Source organism: Rutidosis leptorrhynchoides, chromosome 5 (assembly GCF_046630445.1).
Source record: "Rutidosis leptorrhynchoides isolate AG116_Rl617_1_P2 chromosome 5, CSIRO_AGI_Rlap_v1, whole genome shotgun sequence".
Lineage (NCBI taxonomy): Eukaryota > Viridiplantae > Streptophyta > Magnoliopsida > Asterales > Asteraceae > Rutidosis > Rutidosis leptorrhynchoides.
In genome coordinates, this window is record NC_092337.1 from 421,672,857 (window position 1) to 421,700,085 (window position 27,229).

General features: G+C 37.8%; 1 protein-coding gene across 1 annotated transcript; it reads left to right on the top strand.

Moving 5' to 3' along the window:
• Window positions 1-11,497: 11,497 nt before the first annotated feature.
• LOC139850008 (UDP-glucuronic acid decarboxylase 4-like) lies at window positions 11,498-14,762 on the top strand. Its single transcript, XM_071839609.1, has 8 exons — window positions 11,498-11,771; window positions 12,312-12,610; window positions 12,803-12,950; window positions 13,079-13,158; window positions 13,313-13,396; window positions 14,035-14,109; window positions 14,197-14,289; window positions 14,541-14,762. Exons 1-8 carry the CDS (start codon window positions 11,498-11,500, stop codon window positions 14,760-14,762), a joined length of 1,275 nt encoding a protein of 424 aa, XP_071695710.1.
• Window positions 14,763-27,229: the final 12,467 nt, after the last annotated feature.

The following is a 27,229-nucleotide window of genomic DNA, read 5'->3' on the forward strand; positions in this document are numbered from 1 at the left end:
ATATTTTACCCATATACATATACTTGATCATGCATATTTTAACCGTGGGGTTTGATATGCCTGCTCAATACATAAGGAGGGGTTTAAGGATCTTAGAACGTGGCTCTCCGGTCCGGCTACCGTGAATAACCCTGGCCGACATGATGATGTCGGCGGGGTGGCCAAGTGATTAAGTCCACCTCTGATAACGGTCGTCGATCAAGAGGCCCCAAATAAGGTCGTAGGTACTAGCTTACGAAAGACTAACCTGTTAACCTTGAAGAGATGCTGAATGATGCTGTTTTGCTTAATGTATCTCGTGTGCGATAGTTACGTAATATGCCGTGTCTGGTAAATGATGATTAGGGTTGTATTTTTAGGCAAACCCTAATTCTAGAACCGTCCCAGATCACGTTAATCTCATCCATAACTGACTCCCCCGAATCACGGATATAATTATGGAAAAGATATTTACTTGACAGCTAAGCAACCGCCGTACCGGGAACAAAGGAATCAGATACAATCCGCATACCGCATAGCGCACACAAGCACACGTATACGTACACTATTAAGCGCACGCATGCATATGAGGTGCGCATGCGGGTTGCGGTATCATTATGTCCCCTCAGTTTGATGTTATATGACGCAAGACACATGACATCAAACTATTAAGCGGAAAAAACAAGAAAACGGCTAGCATTTAATATTCCGCGTGCGCCTCGATGCCATTAAATGCCTGTCACAATCGCTGAAGCCCATTCGGCGGACATGACATAAAGTGGCAGTGTGTCAGGCGCGTGCCAACCACGCACGTACATGTAATCATACCCAACTGGCATCCACGCGCATCAATAAAGTGCTGGCCGTCGATCGCGTAACACGTGTACAGCCACGATCACACCACTCCATCCCATGACTCCCAATCTTCCCTATAAATACCCCATTTTGCAGCTCATTTCCACTTTCCTGCTTCAAGCTTCCTCGTTACGCTGCCAATTTGAATTCCGATCAAAAATCAAACATTCCGGCCACCATTTAAAGGTTAGTATTCATCCGATTACTCCTAGAAATGACTAAAGCTAACGAGACGTATGTAGATAGCGTAGAGTCTGTTATAGAGTAGAAGCACATAGATTACTTAGTGAAACAGTATCCTCCCTTAGCCAAATACAATCCGGTACCACCCCTACCCCATCAGCGTGCTCACGAGCCACCGAAGAAGAAAGTGGCCATCTATGAACATGCGTTCAAGCATGGTAACTTTAGGGTTCCTCCCTCTGACTTCTTCTTAGGCGTATTAGATCACTTCAGAGTGGAATTAGGGTAACTACACCCGTATGCCATAGGCAAAATAGTTCTGTTTGAAATGTGGTGCGCCGCAATCGACAGGGTACCGTTGGTTAAAGTTTTCTGTCATCTATACCGCCTAGCCAATCACCAAAAATCCTGGTTCACCTTCTTCGCCCGACAAAATTTCACCAAAACCCCAAAGTCGAATGCGGGTAACTGGAAAGAATCTTTCTTTTTCATTGACCAAACTGTAGTTGGTACCGCTTTTCCGCAAACGCTTATATGGTGCGAGAAGGTGGAAAAGGATGTGAACAAAACCCCGGTCCTTGATGACGAGGAAACAAAGCTGTTAGCGGAGTGCGCTAACGCACAGCTGGTGCACCGGTCATACAGGAACGTGATGTTGCGGCTAGGGAAGATATCCGCACACTGGCCATGGGAGGAAGTGCGTCCAGCCATAGTCGGACCGGATGGAAAGGGTAGGAATAGTATAATCACGTACTAACAACAGTTTGCTATTTATGTGTTCTAAAGCATGCGTGCATGTTTGCAGAGATGAAGATGAAGAGAGTACTGACTGCGGAGGAGATTGCGGGCATCACCTTCCGCAAACAGAATGTGAACCAGCCGTTAGAGCAGGAGAAGACTGGCGAGAATGCACCTGCCACCTCCGGCAATAAGCGCAAGGCCGCCGAAGCCTCCCAATCCCAACAGAAGAAGAAGAAACTCACTCCCAAACAGAGGGAGGACAAGCGGAACGATAACTTCGTTCCCATCGAACCCCGTTCTGCGGATCTACCTCCCCCATCTGGTAAGAGTTCAGCTTTCGCGCATACCGCACATTTAAGTTTGCATTTATATAACCACTTATTAACACGCAGGGCGTGCGGAAGAAACTCATCACACCCCACCGCGGGTCAATCCGGACCTCGAAGCTACTGCCGAGTCAAAGGATAAGACGATACACCTGGACTCCGAGTCCACACCAACCCCGCCACACGGTAGCTTCCGATTGGCAAACCTGGCGCAGCTCACCCAGTCATCGGCGGAAAACGCCGCAGAGCAGTCCGCCTTCCTCCAACAAATCTTCCCGGCTGAGTTCCGCAACCAACTAGCCGCACTGCCTTTTAATCAGGCGCTCAACGCCTTCGTCTAAAATGGCCTTGTCTTTTTTGGCATGGTTGCAGATCAAGCCCGCCGTTCGACTAACTTGTATCAAGTGGCCTTGCGGAAAGAAACAGAGCTAGGGCTGCTGCAAGAGGGGTTGATCAGGTGAAGAAAGACAGGGACGCCGCAGAAGAAGCGCGCAAGGCGGTGGAGTTAACCGCGACGGAAACCAAAACTGCACTGATTGAAGAGAGAAAGAAAAACCGCGAGCTGGTTGGTGCGGTTGACCAGTCCAAGGGGGAGGCGGAGCGTCTGCGGGTGGAGCTGGAAAGGGTAACGAGGGAAAGGGATGACGCAGTAACCAACCGCGAGCTGGCAGAGGCTGATCTGGCGAAGCTGCGCACTGCACTCCCCACCATTGCGCAAAAGGTGATGGATTCTGGGCCAGTTACCGATAAGTTCAATGCCTATGTTGACGCGTTGAAAGACCACGAAGTCAACAAGGTAGTCTTAGAGGTGATTCAAGCCTGCAGCCTCACACCACCGTACCCTGACGCTGTGCAGAAGAAATTGAAGGAGGGTACGGCTGCGGCATTGCTGAAAGCGGAGAATGCTACCACCACCATTCCTATCCCTCTAATCGATGCGTTTGCGGCGGACCCAAACATGCCGATTGATGGGTTTCTCAAGGAGGATTTTTAGTTTGTGTTTGTGATGGTTTGCGCCGTAAGTCCTATGCTTAGGCAGGCAATTGTAAATGTATTTTTGAGCCCTAAGTTCCGTGTCGGGCAGGCATTTGAAACAATTACCACTTATGTAATAACTTAATTCAATGTATATGTATCTTACTGTTATGCATGCGTAGTTTGTTTGTTTATATATCGCGAATCAAAACAAAAGGTGAACCGCATGCCCATGCGCATAGTTAACCAAAACTCATGCGTATGCGGGTATTACTGCGTAAAATAAACCAATACTTTAACAATTACCCTTTAATAATTTAGACTCGAAAGCTACTGCGTTATCGCTTTGTCATGTACTAGAGGTGCACTATAGCTGTATGGTAAGCAACGCAACTAAAAATAAGCCAATGTTTTTATGCTTTGAGTTCCTCAAGCAAACCAATGCGAGAGTAATTACGCACAAGCAAACCAATGCTTGTAATTTTTTAAGTCGACTTTGCAGCCATCTAGTCTGCGTGGCGCTTGACTAGGGGAAAACCAATTCCCTTTGCCTGCCGTTAGCGTCTAGCCTTGTAACCAAACAGGCTTCTGCCGCACGGGGGCTAGAGGACACCCCTTAAGTAGGCAGAAACCGCATACAAAAAAGATTTAAACAACAAAAGTATGCGCGAGTAAATATTTAATTGGCATTAATCACAATTACAACCGCGACACATCCAGACGGACGGAAAATACATAGAAAAAATAATGTGCTACAATAAACTGGAGTGATCAGGTCCACCTAGCTACATATAACATTTTTTCAATAACGTCGCATGCCAAGTGCGTTTCACAGGTTTTCCATCTAATGTCTCGAGATGGTACGCCCCGGTATTGTTTGCCTTCACTACCCTGTATGGACCTTCCCAACGGGGGCCCAGTTTCCCAGTATCCTCCGCATGACTTGCGTCGTTCTGACGCCAAACCAAGTCACCGCACTTGTAAGAGAGCGAACGCACACGCTGATTATAGTACTTTGCAATTTTTTGCTTGTTATTTGCTTCGTTGACAGCCGCAGAGAGTCTGCGCTCTTCCAGCAAATTAAGATTTTCCCGCAAAGCTTCAGAGTTATTTTGCTCATCAAAATTTTGTATGCGGAACGTTGGTACCCCAATTTCTGCGGGTACAACAGCTTCTAATCCATAGACCAAACTAAACGGGGTCTCACCAGTGCTTGCTTTGGGTGTTGTTCTATGCGCCCATAAAACCTTCGGTAGTTCATCCACCCAACCAACGCGACCATGACCCAACCTAGCTTTGATTCCAGCTACTATATCCCGGTTGGTGACTTCGCACTGGCCATTCGCCTGCGGATGCGCAACAGATGTAAAAGTTTGCTTAATATTAAGCTCCGCGCACCAGCTGCGAAAAGGGTCACCCGTGAACTGCGCACCGTTATCGCTAACAATTTCGTTTGGTATACCAAATCGACAGACGATGTCTTCCCATACAAAATTTCGCACCCTTTTTCCTGAGATTGCTGCCAGCGGTCTCGCTTCGACCCACTTTGTGAAATAGTCGATTGCAACAATCAAAAATTTGATGTTTCCTGCGTGTGCAGAATGTGCGTAAGTTACTGATGTGAGTAACATGTTTAGAAAATAAATGATAAAATTACCTCGGCCTTTTGGGAATGGTCCGACTATGTCGATTGCCCATTTGCAGAATGGCCACGGTGAGGAGACTGGTATCATTGGATGCGCAGGTGCTCTGCTAATAGGTGCATGTATTTGGCATGATTCACATTGCTTAACTATGCGCGCAGTATCCGCGTACATGGTGGGCCAATAATATCCTAGCCGCATTATTTTTGACACAATGGACCTGTGCCCCGAATGGAGTGCGCATGCACCTTCATGCACCTCGCGTACAACTTCCTCTGCCTCTTTCGGGCCAATGCACCTTAAGTACGGTCCCAAATAATTTTTTCGATATAGGACGTCACCCTCAAGGGCATACAGCGGTGCCTTAACGTGGACTTTCTTTGCATCAGCGGAATCCGCAGGAGATGTGCCATCCCGCAGAAAAGCCACAATGGACGTCATCCATGTTGAGCTTGATTCCTCAACTGGTGCCACTAAAGGCATCATAACAATGGATTTCGCATTGAGTTCTTCTATTAGAACTTTCTTTCCCATATGATCAAAAGCCAAGGCAGCCAGTTTGCTTAGCGCATCCGCCTTCTTATTTTGCCCACGCATTACGTGGGAGATTTGAAAAGCTTCAAATTGGTCAGCGAGGTTGTGAACAAGCGATAGATATTGCTGCATGGCTATGTCATGCGCTTCGAAATCTCCGCTGACCTGACTGCATACTAGCTTTGAATCCACATATGCGTGCAAAATTTTAACATTTAACTTATGCGCAATGCGCATACCTGCTAACAGAGCCTCATACTCTGCTTTGTTGTTCGTAACAGCAAAATTAAACCGCAGTGCGTATGTATGCTCTTCGCCATCTGGGCCTGTTAAAATTATACTCGCACCTGCACCAGATGCGCTGCACGCACCATCGGTGTACAATTCCCATGGTGACAAAGTTGGTACAGGTGGATCCTGATGTTCTGCTGACGCCTCGACATCCGCAGGTAATTCTGCTAGGTAATCAGCAAGTATTTGACCCTTAACCGCACTGCGCGAAGAGAAATTTATTTCATGTTCACCTAATTCAACTGCCCACTTAGCCATTCGGCCAGAAATCTCAGGCTTGTATAACACCTGAAAGAAAAATGATTGCGTTAGTCAATACGGTAACCCCGGTCATTACCGCGAAGTAGGCGTTTACCAACCTGTTTGATTGGTTGATCAGTTAGAACCACGATTGGATGTGCTTGAAAATATCGGCGCAAACGCCGTGCCGTATGGACCAGCGCATATACAAGCTTTTCTATTGGTGAGTAGTTTACTTCGCTTGATGTCAGCGTCTTGCTTACGAAGTAGACCGGCATTTGCGTCTGAGAAAAACCTCAGTCGTTAAATTTCTGCGATATAAATAAAGCATGTAAATTAATGGATTACCTTTCCGCGATCCGCGATGAGGACTGAGCTGACAGCTTCCTTCGATGCCGCGAGGTACAGCGTTAGCGTTTCTCCTGATACTGGCACAGTAAGTGTTGGTAATTCTGCAAGCACCTTTTTCATCTCCTGAAAGGCTGATTCTGCTTCCTGAGTCCATACGAAGTCTTTTTTCTTCAAACAATTTTTTAAAGTATTGAAGAATGGTAACTGTCGTTCTGCGGCTTTCGACAGAAACCGTGTGATAGCCGCAAGCTTCCCCGTTAGACTCTGCACATCTTTCTTTGTCTTTGGAGATGGCAAATTATCAATGGCTTCAATCTTTTTGGGATTGGCCTTGATACCCCGCGCTGTCACCACATGACCTAAAAACTTGCCTTCCTCTTCCCCAAAACTACATTTAAGCGGGTTAAGCTTCATGTTGATCCTGCGCAGAGATGCAAACGTTTCCAGGATGTCCGTGAGCATGTCTTCTTCGGTGTTACTTTTAATTACCAAGTCGTCGACGTACGCTTCAAGATTTCTACCGATTTGGTGCTTGAATGCTGCGTCAATTACACGCTGATAGGTCGCGCCCGCATTCTTTAAACCGAAAGGCATCTTCGTGTAACAATAAATACCCTGCGGCGTATGAAAAGCGGTCTTGTCCTCATCTTCCGCAGCCATTAAGATTTGGTGATAACCCTTGTATGCATCCAAAAAACACTTGTACCTTAATCCCGACAGTGATTCTACCTTCCAGTCTATCTCCGGGAGAGGGTAGTTGTCCTTAGGACATGCCTTATTAATGTCTTTGAAATCAACGCACATTCGCCAGTTATTGTCAGCCTTTTTTACCAACACAGGATTTGCAACCCATGTCTGATAACGCACTTCCCGCAGAATGTTTGCCTTGACAAGGTTGTCCACCTCTGCGCACAACCAATCACTGCGGTCTAGAGCCATATGCCGCTTCTTTTGCCTAACGGGTGTTAATGATGGATTAACGTTTAACTTATGTTCCGCAATATCCCGCGGAACCCCGGTCATGTCTGACTCACGCCACGCGAAAACATCTGCGTTTGCGGACAAAATTCCATGCAATTTGGCCTTTGTTTCGGCTGACAAGCCTGCACCGATTTTAATTCGCTTGTCCGGATGCAAGCGATTTGCTATGACTGCACAATTTGCCAGTTGTTCTCCCACGCTAGGAGTGCTTATAGGCACAACTGAGCCACACAACTCGGTTGTTTGATGTGACGCAACCGTGGCAACGCCTCCTACTGTGGGAAACTTGATCAAACCATGCACTACCGATGGTATGATGTTGAAACGCCGTATGAAGTTTCTCCCTAGCAGTGCGTTATATCGTGAAGTTGAACGAACCACATAAAAATCGACCAATTCATGCCTGATCATCTGCGGGTTCATGTCATCCGCAAGCTCTACCATTAATTCTATTCGGCCTAGCGGCCACGAGTTTTCTCCGGAAAACCCTGATAGCGTAATATCAGGCTGGCGTAACTGCGCTTTGACTTCTGCCGGAAGGAAACGATAACAATGCTCATACATAATATCGACACCGCTGCCAGTGTCAACATGCATGCGCTTAACCTGGATTCCGCAATCAGGGATGCGACACTTGATGATAATGAGCTCATTAATAGAATCAATTGACATTACAGGAGGGAAAGTGATTGGGAGAAGCTCCCAATCTTGGTGATCATTGTACTTTCTCCGCTGGCTGATTTTCTCTGCGTCAACCATGTTAATGGTTAAGTCGGCATTTTTCGCTTTGTCAACTTTCTGCCACGCGAAAGTCTTAGACTTCGAAGCCTCTTCTGCGGCCTTTCCCTTGTCCTTTTTAGGTGGTTTTAGATGATCCAATTTGCCCGCGCGAAGCGCCTCCAGAACCCGTTCCATCAAGTTTTTACACCGATTGGTGTCGTGACCATAATCGTCATGAAATTCACAATACTTTGTTTTGTCCCACTTACCAAATTCCGTAAGCGGAGTTGGGACCGCAAAGGTCGCGCACACCGGTTCGGTTGCCAAAATTTCTTTTGGCGTTTTGGACAAACTTTTAAGCAGCGCATAGTTCTGATTATTGATGCCGCGCTGATTATTGTTTCGATAATTGCCACTTGATTTCCCTTTATCATTCCTGATGGGACCACCGCTAGGATACCTTCCACGAGAGTTGTTACCACGATTTTGATCGCGCGAACGATCATCATCGTCCTTCCTCTCGTTGCGTGAGCTAGCTGTTGGAATGTCATTATCTTCGCCACTCCGCATATAGTCGTGGCATTCATTAAGCGCCTCAGCATAAGTTGTTGGGACTGTATGGCGCAGACGCCTTACCAGTGTTGGATGACGTTCTGAGTTTATACCATGTATGAGTCCGGAAATCTGTTGCTCTGGTTTGAGATCTGGTATACGCAGGCACTCATTAGTATACCTCGTGAGAAATTCGCCCAAAGATTCCTTGGACCTCTGCACGATGTCATGGCATTCAATGTGAGTGCGCTTGCGTGGTCTCTGATTCTGATATTGCAGCAAAAACTTTGTCTGCAGATCCATAAACCCGGCAATACTACCCGCCGGCAACTTATTAAACCACTCACGAGCAATACCCTGTAGTGTCATAGGAAATATCTGACACGCAACCGGATCCACCCAGCCTTGAGTGCGCATTGCGCCTTCGAAACGCTGTAAAAAATCATCTGGATCGGTCAGGCCATTGTAAGTACCCAACGTGCTAGGTATCTTTGGTGCTGATGGAAACGGGTATGCGGATATATGCGGAGGAAACTTGTCAAAGGTAGTCGGTAGCTCGAAGGGTGGTTTAACAGGATACCCTTTCAAGTTTGCAAAGAAACGCTTCATCATGTCCTGAACAAAGTCAGGTTGTGAAAATAAGTGAACCATATCAGGAGGTGCGGCCTGCATGAATTGACTTGCAAGATTTGCCTGCCCTTGAACATTTTGCCAAGGTTGACCCTGCGTCTGCGGATATAACCAAGGCTGCTGCGTTGGAAAAGAGGGATAACTTGATGACGCAGAGTACACAGGTGGCTGTAAAGGAAGCGAAACCTGTGGCACAGATATCTGCGAAACTTGAGGATACACACTTAAAAGCCCAACTGTATGCGCTGTGCTTTGCTGCTGCGCTGTTATCGGCGCCCAATGAGAGTTTGCATCTGGGATGACACCAAATCCCCAACTATTAAGTAACGCCTGCGCATCCGCAGGAGTTAAAAATTGTGAAACTGGGCGCGGTGGTTGCCAAGGTTGCAACGGTGTAAATGACGAATTCTGCTGAATGCTCTGCGTATGCAGAGGTATTGAAACAGTGGTACTGTAAATAGGTACCTGGCCGCAGCAAACCACATGCGGCCCCGTTGGTCCACCGCTAGTGCCTGCAAAGATGACCCTTGGATCCACTGACGAAAAGTCCAGCCGCGTGGTTGTGACTGGTGAGTTTGCTCTTGGCGGTGTAACCCCGTCTGAATATATCGGCTTGTACCTCTGAAAGGGTTCGCCGGATATAGGTGGAGGGTATATCGTGTACCCCGCCTGAATAGCGGCCCCCGTAGTCATAACCGGTGTATGTTGACTACCAGACGGTGCGTTCTGAACATCTGTTTGGGTATGTTCCGATGATTCCTCGGAAGTCATGATACTGTTAAAGAAAAATTTCAAAAATTTTGTAAATAACGAGTCATACAATTCAAAACCTTAAAAGAAAAAGCAATTAAACAGTCTTGAATTAATTCGACTCTCAATGAAAGCACCACTTGTTCATGCATATTTTAACCGTGGGGTTTGATATGCCTGCTCAATACATAAGGAGGGGTTTAAGGATCTTAGAACGTGGCTCTCCGGTCCGGCTACCGTGAATAACCCTGGCCGACATGATGATGTCGGCGGGGTGGCCAAGTTATTAAGTCCACCTCTGATAACGGTCGTCGATCAAGAGGCCCCAAATAAGGTCGTAGGTACTAGCTTACGAAAGACTAACCTGTTAACCTTGAAGAGATGCTGAATGATGCTGTTTTGCGTAATGTATCTCGTGTGCGATAGTTACGTAATATGCCGTGTCTGGTAAATGATGATTAGAGTTGTATTTATAGGCAAACCCTAATTCTAGAACCGTCCCAGATCACGTTAATCTCATCCATAACTGACTCCCCCGAATCACGGATATAATTATGGAAAAGATATTTACTTGACAGCTAAGCAACCGCCGTACCGGGAACAAAGGAATCAGATACAATCCGCATACCGCATAGCGCACACAAGCACACGCATACGCACACTATTAAGCGCACGCATGCATATGAGGTGCGCATGCGGGTTGCGGTATCATTAATACTAATTCCATATTATTCTAAATTTGCATTGTATTTTAACACTGTATTGCATATTTAGTGGTGTATGGATAATTTTAGTAGTGTACGAATCATCTAAATGTCAAAATTTTAGTAATACTTTAATGACACCCCTCAATGTTGTAATTTTCATATATGAATAAATAGTTGGTAAATCGATTTTTTACTAGATATGTTAATTAACTAAACCATAGAGGTAAAGACCAATGAAACATGTCCGTACAGTAAAGTATGTCGATCTTTTATGTTTGAGATCTATGATATGGCCGGGATTTTGTATGTATATCGCATGTTGCCGAAATTAAATTGTATGTACTTTAGTTCAAAAATTGACATAGAGATACCGAAAAAAACAAATAAATTGTTGATGAATGCAAATTGGTGCGAGCATTTAACATTTTGATAACTTCTTATTCATGCAAACTCCGATTTAATTAGGTCAAAAGTTAAACGCTCGTAACTAAAAGAGGTACAAATTTTATTATTTAGTTAAATTTTAGGACTTTCTATGTAACAAAAAGTAGCAAAAAATGAAACAAAAAGAGTTCATTACAAGGAGTTGACTTTCCTTTTTGAAGCAGAAAATTTCGGCCTCTTCAATCCAGATCGGCTCATTTTAATATTAATTTTTATTATCTCAATAAAATGTTACCATTTGTTTATTAGAACATTAGTAAAGCACTAGACTGTAGCGTAAAAATGAAGTTGCATCCTTTGATGGTAAAGTCCAATTGTTGCAAAAACCAATGACACCTGTATTATATTCATATCGCACAATTAAAAAAACAACATATACGTTATATAAATTATACACTTAAATATTAACACCGTTTATTTCGAGCTTCCTTACATTTATGTCTCTCTCACATAAAGTGTAATAACATCAACGTGTGTATGAATCAATCATAACTCATTCTTTTTAACCCACTTCAAAATTTGTGGGTATATATCTTCTTAACAATATCATCAATCAATTCTTCAAAATATCGTCACGCACGTTAAATTTCTTAAAATGACACCGGATACGAATCAAAATGAAGGGCAGATCGATCCTAGAAGGTTCTCTGTTTCAAACTCAATTCGTTACGTGTTTCAAGCACAAAGAATCCTATTTATGTTCGTAGGGATCGCCATTGCTGGTCTTGTATCAAATGTTGTTGTCATTCCATCGTCGTCATTATCATTGCAATCCGAGCATATCGATAATTCGTTTCATGTTGATTCGAAGACTTCCTTACCACCACGTCGTATTGCCTACGAGCTTCATTCGGATCCTTTTAATGCTGGTTTGTAACATATGATCCATTCCCATTTTATGTCATGTTGTGTAATTATGTCTAGGGTTTACCTTATGGTATGTGATCATATTATTTTTACAAAACCTGTTATTATAATTCAACTTAATTAATGATTAATATCTTACATAGTCAAGAACACAAATTGAAATAATTTGCAAAACCTATTATCAAATGTTCGAAATATGTATTAAATTGAAAAAATCATGCCTAACATAACCAAGAAAAACCATAAAAATACCTTCATCTTCATAATGTAGTTTATCATGTTATTTATATATGCCTCATAATAATTGTATACTTTCAAAATTTAACAACTAATTGTCATTAAATTTCTAATTTCTATATAATGACAACATTAAGATTTTAACAAGTACATATCTCAAATTCAATAAAAATTGTTAAGAGGTAATTTTTTGTTGGATGGAGTGAGTAAATAATAGGAAACGTATGAATTATTGGTTTATATTTATATATCAATATCTATAAATATTAAATGAAATGGTTAAGTTTATTTCAAATTCTGTGAAGGTGGGAGGATTCCTCTTGGGTTGAAGTCGAAGACATCAAGGGTGTTAGTGACCGGCGGATCAGGTTTTGTAGGAAGCCATCTTGTGGACCGTTTGATGGCTCGGGGTGATAGTGTTATCGTAGTAGATAACTTCTTCACGGGTCGGAAAGATAACATACTCCATCATCTTAGGAACCCGAGGTTTGAGCTCATTCGACACGATGTGGTTGAACCCATTTTGTTAGAAGTTGATCAAATCTATCATCTTGCTTGCCCTGCTTCCCCTGTCCATTATAAGTACAACCCTATCAAGACAATCATATCCTTTTTATATATCTTGGACATGCAATATCAATAGAATCACAAACTTTAAAAGCTTGCTCAAATTCATATAATTTTTTTTTTTTTTTTTTTTTTTTTTACTTTTTGGAATAACTGGGTTTCCGATCCGCTTTGATAGTATATGATGCTTTGAGTTACATTAGATTTCCTTGACTGAGATAGCGATCACAAGACGAATGTGGTGGGAACATTGAACATGCTAGGACTTGCAAAGAGGATCAATGCGCGTTTCTTGTTAACGAGTACTAGTGAGGTCTATGGTGATCCACTTGAACATCCTCAAGTCGAAACCTATTGGGGTAACGTAAACCCAATTGGTGAGTCTCATTACCTCTTGATCATCTTAACTTAACGATTTTAATAACTATTGTTTTTATATACAAGATTATGAAATGCACTGTTGTACATGAATTAACCCGGCGTGATTGGGTACATGTATGGGTAGGCGTTAGAAGTTGTTACGATGAAGGAAAACGTGTTGCTGAGACTCTTACTATGGACTACCATCGAGGTCTTAACATTGAGGTTCTTATTTTCTCCCCATCTCCAAATCTATAAAAAAAAAAGAGTCAATTTGAGAATTTTGTTATAGATAATACATGTTTCTTAAGCAAAATATTAATGTTCAGACACAAATATATATATATGAATAACATTTTTCTTATGATATTATTTGCAGGTTAGGATTGCTAGGATTTTCAACACTTACGGACCACGAATGTGCCTTGACGATGGTCGTGTTGTTAGCAATTTTGTTGCTCAGGTGCGTGTTTATAAATCTTTTAATAGCCTAGTAGTTGGGGTCGTGATTACAAGTCCAAGCCTCACTAAGACCATTTCTAACTGTGGCCGTGATGTCACAAGCAGTTAGTGCACTTTTTTTTTTGTCAAATGTGCATTCTGCCTGTGACATGGCAATGTCAATAGTTTCTGACATTTTTTAACCGTCGTGTCAGCTTTTTGTGTCAAATATTGGGTAGGATGATGTGAAAAAATCTGATTGAAAATTTGGTGAGAAAAAAATAAATTAATAATGAAAAATATATATTAAAAAAATCATTGATTGGTTGCTGAAGAAAGTCACGGACTGTTTCAAAATCGTCACATACATAACTGACGGTACCTAAACTGACTAATTGACGCCCCGTATAAATAGTCAGTTTTGTCACATCAACTGACGGATGGAAAGTGACGAACTGTTAGGATTGGTCTAAGAGCATATTTTGGGTTGGTCGGTGATTAGAGTAGGAAACCGTTACGGGGTAACCCGGTTAGGCCGCGCACATCTGAATAACAAATACACTCTTTCGGTTTATTAGAAAACTTTATGTGTTTGCCCGTTTACCTGTTTTTATGGTACTCCTAGTACTTGCTAATCGTGATGTTTTGTGTATCAACTAGGCCTTGAGAAAGGAACCAATGACTGTTTATGGTGATGGAAAGCAAACTAGAAGCTTTCAATATGTTTCCGACCTGGTAAACCATACTTTTTTTCTTCATCCTGCATTTGATTTCCCTTGATCGCTTCAAATTTTATTGAAATGCATGTACGATGAACAACAGGTGGAAGGATTAATGAGACTAATGGAAGGAGAACATGTTGGACCATTTAATCTCGGTAATCCGGGTGAATTCACCATGCTTGAACTTGCAAAGGTAACCCTAATAATCTTTAACAATTAAATTATATACATCCCAAATCTTGAAATGACATGATCGTGTGATAACAACGTACTTCCATAGGTAAAGTATATATGTCATGTAAATTGTGGCGTTATACAAGTGCAAATCATATCAGCACTAACGCACCGAATCCTATCATAACTCTTATTTCTTTTGATATAAATTTGAAGTGGTTATGTAAACTTGAGAAATTAAGTGCGGATTCAAAATGATACTTATTGTAGGTGGTGCAAGATACGATCGATTCAAATGCAAAGATAGAGTTTAGGCCAAACACGGAAGACGATCCACACAAAAGGAAACCAGACATTTCAAGAGCTAAAGAGCTCCTGGGGTGGCAACCCGTTGTGCCGCTTCAAGAAGGACTTCCAATGATGGTATCGGATTTTCGACAACGCATTTTTGGTGAGATGAAACATGGGGGTAGCACGTTTTCTTCGGTGTAAGTTTGTTTGGGTTCATTAAGTTAGGTTAAAAAGAGGCCAATATTATCAAAGGAAGAATGTTGAAAGAAAACAAGCCAAGTTTCCACAAAGAATAAAATGTTCAACAAAAAGACATGTCCAAATATAGAGAAATTTCTTGTATCATAGAGATAAAGAAATAAAGGATAAAATGCTACATACCTAAAGTTATACATATTGATGTATTTGTATTTGTATATGTACGTATATACTGCAAGGTAAGTGACTTTTAACTTGTGTATTTATGAATTTTATCTTACGAGTCATGCAAGTTTATGGTGTGTTCGGATGACAACTTGTAATGATATAGTTGTCAGTTGGACAATATTACTTTAATTTCATATATTGTCAAATTGTAATTTAAACTTAAACTATGCGTGAATTACGACTCTAATTTAAGTGTGAATTTCAAGTCCTTTAAGTGTGAACTACAAATTTGATTGTGAATTACTATTCCAATGTAAGTAATTGTAAGTAAATCAAAAATTTGTTTTGGCAATCTATATTCATAATTATATTATACTTAATACTAAACTGTAAAGCACTCCTCTTAAGCTTTCTTAATTTATTTCTTATTAAAATTTGTCCAGTAAAACTAATATAAATAAAACTCCCAAAATTATAACATAATGCAAAGGTAACTTGGTTGGTTAGTGTAGTTCATGGAGAATAAAGGAGTGCAAAGGTAGCCGTGAATATTGTTACCGCCTGTTACCTTTCCAGTTCTGCTAAGTATACCTGGAAAACGGGTCGATAAAGGTCGGGTTGGATCAAGGATCAAATGGGTTTGGGTAGAAACGGGTCATAGGTCGAAATGAGTCAGAATTAAAATGGGTCGAACGGGTTGGGTCAAGACCCGGGTCGGGTTAGGTCAAGACCCGGGTCGAGCTAGTAAAATTGTTCTTGTTTGTATTATTTGATGTATCTCTTCCTAAAACGCGCCCCGAAAGCTCACAACGAAAACGCGCGCCAGAAACTTGCAACGGAAACGTGCGCCAGAAACGAGCCCCGAAAACGCGCTCCGAAAACTAGCGCCAAAAACCCGCGCCGAAAAAAGAGCCGGAAAATGCGCACATAAAACGCACGCTGGAAACACGCCCCAAAAACTCGGGTCGAAAGTAGGCGCGCGAGAACGCACGTCGGAAACCACGCGACGAATATGCTCCCCGAAAACGCGCCGCAAAATCGCACCCCGAAATCACGCCTTGAAATCGTGCGACGAAAACGTGAGCCGAAAAACGCACCCTGAAAAACGGGCCCTAAAAACGCTCGTAGAAGATGCGCACCCAAAAACTGGTCGAAAAAGTGCTCCGAAAACGCGCCCCGAAACGCGTGTCGAAAAAGGCGCGTCGAAAAACGCGCGTCAAAAATGTGCTTCAATATCGCCCATCGAAAACACCTGTCGAAAACGGGCAGCGAAAACGTGCTTCCAAAAACGCGTGTCGAAAAAGCGCCCCGAAAAGCGCCCCCAAAATGCGCCCCATAATTGAGCCTCGAAAACGCTCGTCGGAAACGCGCGTCGAAAATGCGGGTCGAAAACGCGCTCGATTTAATTTTAATAAGACCCAATTGGATCAAGTCTAAGACCTATTACTCTTTTAAAAAATGTTACGCTTTGATGCTATTTTAAAATGGATTCCTTCCTTTATTATACTATATAGTAAGTATATACTAATTAGTGTAAATGAGTATCAATCATATCTCGTCACCTCGCCAAAAAACACTGTTATACTATAGCAAACACTGTAGCAATGTTACTGTAACATTTTTTTTTGATCCACCTAATTTGTGACTGCATTGTTTTTAATAATAACAATCTGAAATTTTTATAATAAAATCCTTAAATTAGTTGTAACCACATAATTACACTAATTGGATAGTAATATTTTTTAAAGTGACTGATGCTATCTTGATGTAAAACGAATAGAATAAGTTGGGCCCAGTTCAAAATAAAATAAAAATATAAACTAATACATAGTTGGAGTTTTAGACAAAAAAAAAAAAAAAAAAAAATGATAAGAGTGGCGGTGTCGGAAGAGTGAGACGATTCAGATTTGTAAGTTGGCTGACGATTTGCTGGTGGTAAGCGGCGGTTGAGTATGCAATTTAAAATAATGGTAAAAAAGTTATGCAAATTCGATTGTACTACAAATTTCATAGTCATTTTTCGAAATGACATTGTAATTATATGAAATCGTAAACAAAAATTTTTTTACACATCGCCGTGAAGCGCGGTCCACTTTACTAGTTTTCTATGTGTCTGCTTTTGTGTATGTTCTGTTTTTCTCCATTACGTTAATTTTTTTTGGAACTTCACTGAATCGGCAGATAATTTACATATAAAGAATATAAAAAGTAAAAACCATTGGTTTGTATACATTTAATTGAAATTGAAATATATATATAAAGTTGAATAAAATGTACTCCGTATATGGTTTCGTTGATTTATTCAAGATAACATGACCTATGACTTCCAAGTGCCACTTACGTATATATATTTACATAATTCTGATAAACTAGGCACATGCTCCTTAAAAACATGAGAAACATGTATGATGTAACCTTTTCCCCCCTTTATGAATTGTCACAAAAAAATCTTCAAAAAATGTGTTTTTATCAGGTTACTTTGATACAAGAACTAATTCTAACTATCTAATGGTGTTTGCAGGTACTTTATGATTGCAAATGCAAAAGCATGCTCATTACACTGCAGTGTCTTTGATTCTTACATTTGCATCCAAAAGTAGATACAACAAAGTATCATTAGTAGTAAGCATTTTAGATGTTGTTGTGATCGCACTCCTTTTTTTGGCGATTGGAGCAGCCGGTGGTGTTGGTCATATCGGCTTTGAAGGCAACTCGCATGTACAGCGGCAAAAAGTGTGTAATGTGTTTGATAAATTTTGCCATCAGTCGGTAGCTGCAATGGCCCTGTCTTTCATAGGCTCGATAACCTATCTTCTACTCGTTGTGTTTGCCATTATCAACGTTTACAGAGGATTTTAAGAAGACTAACTATATGGTGTTGGATACTGACTAGTAAGTGACCACAACTGCCTTTCTTCGGTTTAAGTATGTTTGATTAATACGTCACAAGTGTTTGTGTTATAGTCTTTTCAAGCAATAAAGTTTTATTTGATCATAGTTTACGCAATTATAAGTTGTAGAACATGTAACTCCAAGAGTAACTGACAGTGTTTGGATGTTTGAGATCTCTTTAGAGACGCATGTTCAATCCATACTAATTACACTTTGAGGCTTTGCATTAAAAAAACATGTATTTTAACAATTTAATTTTGTAATGGAAGCAAAATCAACTATAAGTTCGACTCAGATTAGATATAATTATGTTTTAAAATCATAGATTAAGTAGATTAAATAAACTTTAAAAACATATTTTTGGAATTTTGTTCATATTATCACTTTGATTTGAGTATGTCGACTGAATAGAAAGAAAAGAATTCAAATGTTGACGATGAACATATCGGCCATGTTAGACATTTTCCACTCCATGTATTTTTAACTAGATAAATGACGACCGCGCGTTGCGGCGGTTACAATTGGGTAGACGTTGGTTCTTATTCGTAATATCTTTAGTTATATTATCCGATCATATAAAAATTGTTACATAGCTTATATTTTCAATCTAAGTAAGAAAATGAGCATGCTTATATACACAAATAATGGTATGCTTATTTGCTATCTGATATTGTCCGATAGAGTTGTCCAGCAACCAGCTGCTACATCCGATTTTGATGTCCATTTAACATCTGTTTACATTCAAAAATACCAAACATATTATATAGCGTTTTAAAGATTATCGGAATACTTTATGTCCATTTTTCCGGAATTCATGATCGAGTCATTTTAACACTTTTACCCAAAATTACATCAAGATGAGTTAACGACCCAAACTCTTATCCATAGTACCCAAGTGACCCAAAATCAATTCACAACTATAAAATGATATTTTAACATGTTAGGAACGTCAGATTTCCATAAATTGTATGGAACGCGTCAAAATGGACAATTGTGACCCAAATGGATCACAATTTCCCACTTTAACCAACCATTTTAAAAATACCAAACCTATTGTATATTACACTTCTAGTAAACTATAAACTATGAAAACACTCAACAAAATAAACGTTATAAAACTGACCTGTGGGATTTTGCTCCTCTGTTGTTGTTGTTGTGGTTGGTGCGAAATCGTATTGAAATAAATGATGAAGGAAGCATACGACGTCGCATTTGGCCCAAAGCTTCTGCAATTAGAAAAACAAAATCATCCCCAACTCTTCCACTTTTTAATCAATATATCAGTTCAAACATTGCAGCATGAGTAGGTTTTTTTTAAATTTTTTTTTTAATTTTTTTTTTTGGTGGAGAAGCTCGAAGTTTTAATAATGATACCAACGCCAAAGCTACACAAAACTAACGCCCATGTTTACAGGGAGTGAACTAAAATGAGCTCCAGAAAAAATACGATAAAATGGCATATTATACAACTTGCAGCATGCCATTACACCATTACAACTATCATATAAAAGGAATCAAACCATTACAAGTAATACCAATTACACTAACCCTTGTTTATGAATCTCAGATCGCCTTCGAGCCTAGAGTTCACGGCTTTACTTGACACCTATCAGATTGAAAGATTTATAAACCAACTAAAACATCAAACATCGATTATGTGAAAACAATTTATAGAGGATAAAAAAATAAACAAAGCTTTTCACATTCATCCTTGATACTAAAACAACACAGATTGGCGTTGTTTCAAACCTGAAAAAAAAGGAGAAAGTTACCAACTTTCATCATAGCAAAAACAAAGAATACATAATCCAAAAGTAACCTAACACAACTGCAACCCTGGTGTTATGTCCCTCTCTTTGAAGAGAGGTATCAACGACTTTTCAACATCTTAAAAAAACAAAATATGATTCATTTCAAGTAAACTTGCAACTCAATATCACACTAAACCAATTAAAATTCAACATATACCACAACATATAACATGAGTGTGATTTCTTTACTTCAAAAGCATTAAAAAACACGAAAAAGCAGTTGTGATAAGTAACCAACAATACAAACTTAATTGTTGAACTCATCATGAATCTTTAACATAACAATGGATAATAAACAACACATTTTGTTACAGGGCTAAGGTTGAATTGAATTAAAAAAAGACAAAGTGAAAATTAAGCATAAGTTGAGGCAATAGATGCTACTAAAAATAATGACGTTGACAGCATCATATAAATATATAAATGCATACTTATAAACAATTATGCCAACTATCATATCTTACTTGTGCAATCAGACCAACCAACTGAAGGCGAGTTGCACTCCCATAAAATGCAACTACAAAAATGAAATCAAGAAAATATGAAAGAATCCAGAAAAAATACATACCTGCACAACAACAAAGGAAAAAAAAAAACACAAATAAAAAACCTAATTTTTAAATAAATTTGGCAAACAAAATTGGTAAAGGAAACCCACAATAAATCAAAGAAAAGGTTCACCTTCAACTGAATTCATCAATTAGTCCATGGAAGCCGCGATTTCAATCAGAGTAACGAATGATTAATTACCTTAAATCAACCATTTAATCGTTTAGGCGACCAAATTATCAAGGGAAAACCCTTCAATCGTTCCTGAGCAACGTTCGTGTGGAAAGTAGCGGTGATTGAGGGTGTAGTGATGTAACCGTGGCTTAATTGTTTCACTATCGTCATCAACATCACCGTTTCCATCACCGTCGCAGCCGTCGTAGCCATCGCAGTAGCTTCAGCAACCTCCAGCGACACCTTCAGGTGATAATTGGGGGGATTAAGGAGTATAGAAATAGGGATGAGGAGATGGTGGAAGAGTCTGGAGAAAATAGTGGAGAAGGATGAGGAAGGTAGATGAATTCGGTGGGCAGGTGGATTTTTAGGGTTTAAGTAGTGTGAACACGAGGTGTAAAACGACGTGTGTATAAAACTGAAACGACCAATTTTTGCGTGGCTATTAGTATATAGGAAGAATTAATGTTTTAGTTTACGTGTAATTTTTTACCATTTTTTAAGAGATTCACTATTACCCGAGACTTTAGGCACTTGATCAAATTATCCCTCCAAGGCTCCAATACAACAAAAATTTTCGGGATTATAGCCAAAATGCTCAATCCCTTCCAGATTATTGCTCTGGAGCCAAAAAAAAAAATTGCCAAAATACCCTCGCAAGACGCAAGGAGCCTTGCGTCTTGCCCGCGCAAGGCGCAAGCTTGCGTCCTTGCGTCTTGTGACCTTGCGTCCTTATCTTATCAGAAATGGATTTTCTAGATAAGATTTCGTCAGATTTCCTAGATTTTTTCGGATAAGATTTTGACCCTATATATAGAATGACCCTGGAACTTTGCATTCACAGACTCATAACATTTCAAAACCTATTCAATTTAAAGATTATAGCCACGTTAAGGTACTCTTTTAATCATTTTTTCACTAATTTTGTATTTATGAATTGTGTTAATGATGATAAATTTGTTGTTCATATATGTTGTGGGGGTTCTTTTGAGTATATTAACAACATACCCACGTATATGCCACAAGATTGTTTTAGAATTCGGTTAAGACTCTCAATTGCGCCCGTAAAACCAATGAATCAGAGAATATTGTTAAAAAATGTACTTAAAAAGATTGAATTCTCACCCAATGCAGCTGTTTCAATGAGATACATTTTTAATAATCATGTTTTTGATATTACTGATGATGATGAAGACTTTCAAGAGTTTTTACAATATGCAATTGTAAATGCTCCTATTGAGATTTATATTGTCGATAGAGTAAGAATGCATCAGCCACAACGAAACCCAGAAACAAAAAACTCGACAAACCAGCCACAACGAAACCAAGAAACACTCCCACCAAAACCAACAAAACAACCAAAATCACCTAAACACCAGCCACAACATTTGTTACCTTTGCATGATACCGAAGAAAACCTCGCAAGTAACAATTTAGAAATGGAACAACCTGAATTGCCACCTCCAAACACAGAAGATTTTGATTTGTTTAACTATGGTCTTGAAAACGTATGTAAAATTAAAGAAAAAAACCACCTGTTTGAGGTACCTCTTGTCGAAGATAGTGATTCAGATGGGGCAAAAGACGGAGACGAAGAATTCCAATATGAAGAAGAAAAGCAAGATCCGTTCTGGAATATGCCAACTCTTTTGAGTCGGCATGAGGAAGAGCGCGAACATACGACTGAAATACCAACCACGTATAGGGTATCAGATTTAATTAAAGTTCATCAAACTTTTTTGAACAAAGATGAGTTTATAAACACTCTATTTACAAAATGTCTTGAAGAAAACTTCCAAATAAAGCCTGTAAAGTCAGACAAAACTTGATACACTGCTAAATGTGTGTTGCCAAATTGTGAGTGAAAATGTAGTGCTTACAGAATACGATTCACTAAAAACTTTATGGTAAAGAAACTGCATGACGTACACACATGCTCACGCACACTAATTATAGGAAACAATAAACATGCAAACAAAAAGGTGTTGGGTAGTATGCTTGTGGATTTATTCAAATCTGCAAACCGGGAATATAAAGCAAACGATATACGTGCGGATATAGGCAGCCGATTCGGTGTCAGCATATCTTACAATCAAGCATGGAGGGCCAAATGTCATACATTACAGATGCTTCCTGGGAGTAGTGAAGACTTGTACCGAATGCTTCCCATTTACGTATATAACATTAAGATTCACAACCCGGGGAGCGTAACTAATTTGGTCACCGACAAAGAAAATAGATTTTTGATGTGTTATTATTCCCTTGGCGTAGTTGTAAGTATCACTATTACCATTTAACTAAAATTGGAAAGTATGAATGATGCGCAAGGGTCGCAGGGAGAAGCTTGCGTATTAATTCACCAGACGCAAGTACGCAAGCAGAACCTTGCGACTCGCACGTCAAGGGTACGCAAGACGCAAGATTGGATCTTGCGTCCTTGCGTATTTGTTCAAATTAACATTTTTATTTAACCTTTTTCATTCCTGCATGTTAGATCATTTATTCAACATTGTCGCCCGATAATCATCGTCGATAGAGCGCATTTGAAGGCATGATACTTGGGTACAAATTTAGTTGCTGTTGCGATGGATGGCAATAATGGAATTTTGACATTGGCTTATGGAATTGCTAGCGGCAAGACAAACTAGTCTTTGGATTGGTTTTTGGGCAACCTGCGAGACCATTTAATGTCTTGTGGTATGGGTGATCGTGTGACGACCCGGAAATTTCCGACCAAATTTAAACTTGATCTTTATAAGATTCTGACATGATAAGCAAAGTATGTAATGTTGAAGTCTCAAAAACTTTGAACTGTGTTCATATATACATTTGACCTTTGATTAATCCCGACGATTCACGAACAATTATTGTTAATAAATATGTATATATATATATATATATATATATATATATATATATATATATATATATATATATATATATATATATATATATGTGTATAAATAATAATGGGAAATAATAAAATACAAATTAATCAGTAGAATTAAATATGTAAAATAATATATAATATAATATAATAAGGTTATTATTAAAAAGAATCTATATATAAACATATATGCTAACTATACATAATTATTATTATATGTATATTGTAATATATATATAAAAGATATAAATATTATGTGTTGAAATTTATAATATCTATTTCCATTATGAAATAATATAGTAAATAGATATATAATAATTATATATATAACATTATTAATGTATTCATATTTACATATATAATATATGATGTAACAACAAGTTAAAAAAATATAATAGTAATGACAAATTATATTATTACTACTTTCATTATTATTAATATTATTATTAGTGATATTAATAAATGTTAAATATTAAAATTCTAATAAATTTAAGATTATGATTATCAAAATAAATACTTAAATATAAATATTACTATAAGAATGATTAAAATTGTTATTTAGTTGTAATTTAAATATTATTGGTTATCATGATTAATATTATTATTATTAATACTTTTATATTTATAATTACCATTATTATTAAAGTCATTATTAATATTATCATATAAATAAGACAATTTATCATTTATATTGTTAATGATGATTATTATTATCATCATAATTGTTAATGATATTATTAATTATTATTATTATTATTTATAAAATTATTATTATTATTATTCATATTATTATTAATATTAATCTATTTAATTAATTACTAATATCGATTATAAACAGATAAATAATTGGGATCGGTTTAACGTAGCAATCAGACTGTTTTGGGATTTTGTTATTGTCTCCTAAATCGTTGTATATGAGAATCAATCGTACCAGTTTGTTAACAATCACAATCAACTTTTATATTTTTTTATTTTATTCTTCTGAAGGAATATTTTCTGTGGAGCCAATCGAACTAGAAAATAGATGTTAATTGAGTCGCATTAGCTGTAATAATATCTATTAACCTCTATATAATACTCAGCAAGTGTAATTCGATTTAAATCATAAGAATCAAATTAAAATTTCAAGAACAGTCATGATAACCTCTGTTCTTGACAAATTTTTCAATAACATCGAATTTGAGTTTAAATTCAAAATCCTTTATTGCAGTTAGGTTAGAAATCTTCCATTCAAACTTTCTGCAAAGTTTCAAGGCTCAATTTTTACGATCGAGTTCTAATTTCGAAGTCAAAGTTTATTTCTAAAAAGTCAAAGGATTTGTTCATCGTTAAATTCAACTTTGTTTGGATGTTTTAAGTTAAATGGAAGGTACAGAAAGTTTCTAAGGAAGATTTTGAATCTTTTTCATGTTATAATCGTGGCCTAAAATAGTCTTTAATGTTGAATTTGATTTTGAGTTCAAAACGTATTTTTCTTATCAGTTCAAATTTTAAATTTTGTTATTTCTTTCTGTTTTAATTAAACTCAACACTTGTTAATCATTTCTGTTTCAATTAAGCTTCCTAGTTCAAACAAATAAAACTGCTATCATATTTAGTTATTGATTCTGATCGATTTGGATATGAGAAGAAGAAGAAGAACAGATGGTTATTAGGTTATATAGTTTTAATTCGGATATAAAACAGAAAAATGTAAGTAGAGTAGATGGTTAGGGTGCTAGCGGGCCAAGCGAGAGGTTGAAGGTTCGATTCCGGTTTGGTGCAAATTTTTTTAAATGGGCATTAGAAGGTAGTTTACTACCCCAAAATTTTTATTTTTATTATTGTTATTATTATTAATCTTATAATTATTATTATTGTTATTTACCATGTATTATTAATATTGTAATTATAGTAATTATAATTATTATTAATATTGTTATTACTAACTATTATCAATTTTAAGTATTATAATTTAGTATTATTATTAATATGTTAATATTGTTACTAATATCATCACTACGATTTATAATATTTCCATTTTTATTATTATGCTTTTTATTATTATTATCATTACTAGTATTATTATTATTATTCCTAGTACTATAAGTATTATTAGTATTGTTACTATTATTATCACAATTACAAGTATTATAATCGTTATTATTAATATTATCATTATTATCACTACAATTATATTATTATTACTATCAGTATCATTATAAGTAGTTTTATTAATGAGTATTGTTATATAAATATTAACATCCTTAATCATATCTATCAGTAACAGTAAGATTAATATTTTTATAATTATTATTATTAATATTATGATATTTATCCCTAATAGAGTTGTTAACATTATTACCTTTATTAATAATATTAAGTACTATAATTATTATCATTATTACCAATATTAATAAAATTTTAGTATCATTATAATTACTAGTTTTAACAAACAAATGATATATATATATATATACAAACATATTTGATACATATAACATAATAAAATCAATATTTTCATATACAAAAAAGAATATATGAGACATATATAGATTATTAATATAAAAATGTAATATAAAAATGATATAATTAATAAATTAAATATATAAAAACTTACTCGATTACAATTATGTATATTAATAATATACATATGATATAGGTTCGTGAATCCGAGGCCAACCTTGCACTTGTTCAATGTCGTCATATGTATTTTTACTACAAAATACAGTATGGTGAGTTCATTTGATTCCCTTTTACTCTTTATATTTTTGGGACTGAGAATACATGCGCTGTTTTTTATAACTGTTTTATTAAATGCTTTTGAAATCTATATTTTTGGACTGAGAATACATGAGATGCTTTTATAAATGTTTGAGGAGATAGACACCAGTAAAACATTCCTCAAATGAATTATTATGCAGACAAAAGTTCTGTGGATTATTATTGAATTAGTTGGACGTTATAATTGCCACTAATTGTTGTGAATATTTCCCCTGATTATTATTGCTTGGTAACCTAAGAATTAGAAAACGATTATGGCCCTAATTCATGCGAATCCTAAAGGTAGATACCGGGTTTAACACCCTCACCCAGAATGTTCACTAGACGGAAGAGCTAGTGGGCGTGGTGTTTAGTACTTCGAAGTTTATATACTACCTTCGTCCCACTACAAGTGTCTACTTACTTTTTGCACACAATTTTAGAAAAGCCCACTAACTCCATTCTCCACCAATCAGAAATCTCCTCTCTCCAGAATAACCTCTTCTCATTGGTTGAAACACAAAGTGGACACTTGAAATAGGACATCCCAAAATAGAAATGTGGACACTTGTGGTGGAACAGAGGGAGTATTATACAGACGAGATGTTCTGTTTTAGGGATATTATTGATGCGTATTATATATTAAGGTCGGTTACCATGTTGAGCAATGAAAGCAAATTGAATGTTATGTATCGAGAGAATGATTTTATACACAGGTTATGTGTATATTATATTTTGTACACGAGATATGTGTACAGTTATTAAGAATTTTGAAAAATGATTTCGTACACGAGATAGGTGTACTGTATTTAAATCTTGTGGTCTATCAAAATGATGAATTTTATTGTTTTATGATAAACTTATGAACTCACCAACCTTTTGGTTGACACTTGAAAACATGTTTATTCTCAGGTATGAAAGAAATCTTCCGCTGTGCATTTGCTCATTTTAGAGATATTACTTGGAGTCATTCATGACATATTTCAAAAGACGTTGCATTCGAGTCATTTGGGTTCATCAAGATTATTATTAAGTCAATTATAGTTGGATGTATTATGAAATGGTATGCATGCCGTCAACTTTCGATGTAAAGAAAGTTTGTTTAAAAAAAAATGAATGCAATGTTTGTAAAATGTATCATATATAGGTTAAATACATCGCAATGAAATCAACTATTGTGAATCGTTTATAATCGGTATGAATGGGTCATTTCAGTTGGTATCAGAGTAGTGGTCTTAGCTAACCAG

Bases quoted from the DNA above. Each gene is read 5' to 3' on its own strand.
- LOC139850008 (XM_071839609.1), top strand. From the start codon at position 11,498: ATGACACCGGATACGAATCAAAATGAAGGGCAGATCGATCCTAGAAGG. The intron at 13,397-14,034 runs GTGCGTGTTTAT...TGTATCAACTAG, and splicing joins TTAGCAATTTTGTTGCTCAG to GCCTTGAGAAAGGAACCAAT. The intron at 14,110-14,196 runs GTAAACCATACT...GATGAACAACAG, and splicing joins TTCAATATGTTTCCGACCTG to GTGGAAGGATTAATGAGACT.